Source organism: Watersipora subatra, chromosome 4 (genome assembly GCF_963576615.1).
Source record: "Watersipora subatra chromosome 4, tzWatSuba1.1, whole genome shotgun sequence".
In the NCBI taxonomy this organism is placed as follows: domain Eukaryota; kingdom Metazoa; phylum Bryozoa; class Gymnolaemata; order Cheilostomatida; family Watersiporidae; genus Watersipora; species Watersipora subatra.
Window position 1 is genome coordinate 10,606,773 of NC_088711.1, and position 3,899 is coordinate 10,610,671.

At 34.5% G+C, this 3,899-nt stretch overlaps 1 protein-coding gene across 1 annotated transcript; it reads left to right on the forward strand.

The window, feature by feature from the left end:
* The first annotated feature begins 251 nt into the window (after nt 1-251).
* On the forward strand, nt 252-1,529 carry LOC137393904 (G-protein coupled receptor dmsr-1-like). Its single transcript, XM_068080618.1, has one exon. The coding sequence runs from the start codon at nt 252-254 to the stop codon at nt 1,527-1,529; it is 1,278 nt and encodes a 425-aa protein (XP_067936719.1).
* The last annotated feature ends 2,370 nt before the right edge of the window (nt 1,530-3,899 follow it).

Consider the following 3,899-nt stretch of genomic DNA (forward strand, 5'->3'; position numbering starts at 1 on the left):
TTTTATCAAGCTGATGTCTTTCTTAATGCTTTATTTACGTGTAATATAGTATAATATGTAATATAATATGTAATATTTTATATGAATAGTCTGAACAATAAATTGTTCAGTAGTAATATAATTTATGTTTTGCTTGTAAAAACAAATCACAATTAGCGTATAGCTAAAATATTGTGGCCGCAAATAAATTTAGCTTATTATGATTTCAGATGAGACAACAGTGAGTTCAAGGTTTAGCCGAAAACTTGACCATGAATGCTTCGACGGAAGAAATTTTTGAGGCGCAAGGTTTGGAAAAGTTCTCCATGCAATTTCAATATCCACATGGAATCCTCACCTTCATCATTTCCTTGCTGGGTATCCTCTTCAATATGCTCAACATGGCTGTGCTGATCAATGTGAAGATGAGAACACCAGTTAACCTGCTGTTATCGATTCTCAGTCTAGTAGAGCTGCTGCTCTTCACAATCTACATCCCGTACATCATCCTCTTTAATATCGCTCAGTCTGAAGACAGTCCACGATATGCTACAAATAATATTAACCACGCCAGATATATGCTGTTTTATGCTGATACCAGTGTCTTGTTGCATCTTTCAGCCATTTGGCTTATTGTGAGCACAGCTTGCTTTCGCTTCTTGCTCGTTCAGTTTCCATTGGTCGCCGCTAAATGGTGTACATACAGACGAGCAAGCTTGGCCGGTTTCTTGACAATCGCCGCAAGTATTGTAGCCACGATGCCTAACTTCCTTCAAAATGAGATAGGAGCTTTCCAATATAACTTCACAAATCAGACCAGCTATGACATGAAATTTGCAACAGAAAAGTACTACAGGATTTTACCGAGTGCCAAGTTTAGAGAAAGCGAATGGGCAACAAATCTAAACTACTGGATCTTTGCGATACTAGGCAAGTTTCTTCCATGCCTTCTGCTGCTCGTCTTCACTGTTTTGCTCATTAGGATTCTACATCAAGCTGATAAACGCCAAAAAAGGCTGCATGGGGATAGACGACGATTGTCCCATTCACAGCCTCCGTTATCAAGTTCTTCATTACGTAAAAAGTCTTTGCTGCCTATCAATGGAAAATCCGTGGCGTCCGACCGCAGCAACGACTACCACCAGACAACAAGAATGCTTCTAGCAGTCGTTGCATCTTTTCTTATCGTGGAACTGCCGCATGGCATCTTCGTGCTTTGGGCTCAGTTTACTGACAATATGAGAGTGTACAACCTGTTAGGGGATGTGATCGACCTCGCGACTTTAACAGCATTTTCTATTAACTTTGTTTTGTACAATATCATGAGCCGTCAGTATCGGCAGCAGTTTTTGGCACTTCTTATGAAGCTGTTTGTTCACAGCAAAGCCGAAAGAGATAGCGTCAAGCGGAGGCTAATTAAAAGGCGAAGTAGTCTGCGAACGATGCACACCGAGCAGTCAGAGTTGCATCCTCTTGCCAAACTAAAATCTAGTGAGGAGAAACTTAACCAGGAAGCTGACAGCCGTGGTAAAAATGGTTCCAATGTTTGATAAGGATTCAATCTGACTAAAGTTTATTAACATTCAACCTGCTGAAAGTGATTTGCTATTTTTTGGTGCAAACTTATCATTTCTATTTTAGTGTTAACTATTTTATTTGTTATTTTGTTGAAGTATCATGCGTGTAATCCAGTAACATAATATTATTATTTTGTTATATGATATGAGAGTAAAATCATTATATGTTATTATACATTACTGATGTTTTTAGGTTGAGTCATTTGTCGCTAAGTATACTTTAAATACTGTTGATCTTTTTTAGTTCAGTGATAAAAATATATGTGATGCGCAATAGAATTGTGATATTTTAAATACACGTTTACCGGTAGAGTAACTTGCAATAAAATTAAGCTCTATTTTCAACAGCAAAAAGGAGTAAATTTACTATGAATTTACCTACAACAGCTTCAGATAGGATTTCAGCTGCAAATTTTAATGATACAAATCATATCACTATTATCTCCAAAATCAATAGCTGAAAATTGGGAAATCAACAAAGATATGTTCTTTATTTTTGTTTTGACCATACAAACTTTTTTTTCAGAACTCTAAAAACCATTGTTAATAACTAGCAACTACATTCGTAACTCCATTGTAACCACCAAACCTAGCTTCCAAGTATAGTTGGATTACAAGGGTGCACCATCACTCCACTCCATACCATTTTTTCCATTGTGTCTGTGTGTTTACCTATCTATCTATTATCAATAACTTTATAAGCACACATAACCCTAAATTTGATGGAATGGATCGATTTAGTGTGTTTCTTTGACGTTCATTTTTTGGCACCAACTATTGGCCTCCAAATTATTTGGTACCCTACTGTTTGGCACTGCTTATTAGTGTTACTGGCTGACAATACTAATTATTCAATGTCAAAATCACTTTTATAATTTTTTAGCTTGAACTTCAAGTTTATTTACTTTTTGTCCATTTGAAAATACGGAAGAAACAACATTGAGCAACAGAAATAAACTAAAATTCTGTCACAATAGATATTAATTTAGGTTTGACAGAGGTAGCTAGCAAGAAGGACACTTTGGTGAAGTTTTGGAGATGTGAGAATGAGAACGAATGCAAAGCCCAAGAACACTTTAGAAACAATAAAGTGACAAAGAAGTTGAATGGCCATTCTCTTGGTGCTTCAGATATATATTAATATCTATTATTATCTATTTATTTATTATTAATATTTATTATCATTATTAATTGATTTTTATTTGATATCAAATTTATTCTTTTATTTCGGTGCTAAACTAAATGAGGTCAAGTGTTAGCTTGACAAAAAACAAAAAATACGAACCAGAGCAACCACAAGAAAAAGTACTAAACCCTCAATATTATATTTTGATGCTTTACAAAAAAAATTAAGCCATTACAACTTACGAGTACAAATCTAATTGCCTGAAGTCACTCATCACAAACAACTACAATGTCCTTTGTATTCCATACCAACTGCTCCAGCATGTTACAGAAAAGTTTTTATGACTCGAGTATGTCACATTGTCTTAGTGACTGAAAGGTTCATGATGATGCTATCAGCTAATACGTAAATGAATCTATGAGCTATTTTTATAATCAGGATACAACTGAACTTTGTTGTAAAGTATTACTGTCGAGTATCAGAAAGTAATATGATTATTCAGCTTGAAGCGGATGCTGACAGTTAAGTAGGCTTCAGAAGTGCTTGTACTGAGCGCAATTTTCAGCAGGCGGAACGATAGAGATAGTTTTACAAACATGGCAAGTGTAAGAAATGAGCCGTAGATGCTGTCAAGCCAAAGTGGCTAAGATTCTCATTTTGCTTTTTAATTTGAATTTTATTAATGTTGAATGTTGAATGCCACATTCAATATTCATATTTAAGAAAATAAAATTACTAGATACTGAGATAACAGGCCAAAATATGTAAAGGGACTGACTGAAGGCTAGCAATATCATTCATGTTAGAAAAAACTTTTTTTCTTGGTTAATCTTTTTGACAGAACATTTTCAGTATTATCCATGTATTCTTTCTAAAGCTTTGAGTTAGGATGCTCAGAGACAGAACACAATTCTGTATGGCTGCTATATAAAGTCAATCACTAATTAAAAAAGTGTATGATATTAGTCAAATTCTAATTTTACATAATTCATAAGCATTGGTCATCATGGATTAACTCGTATTAGTTATCTTTCTCTTGCAATAATATCACGTCGTATATGCATGTGTAACGTTTTATTAGCATCGGTTATTATCAACAAAATGATGCTCTTCGTTACATGCCAGATGAAACAAAAAAATTGAAAAGACAGAAACCAGGAATTATTGAGTGAGTTGAACAAAATTATTTTAAAAGTTGGTAGTCTAATAGTATTATG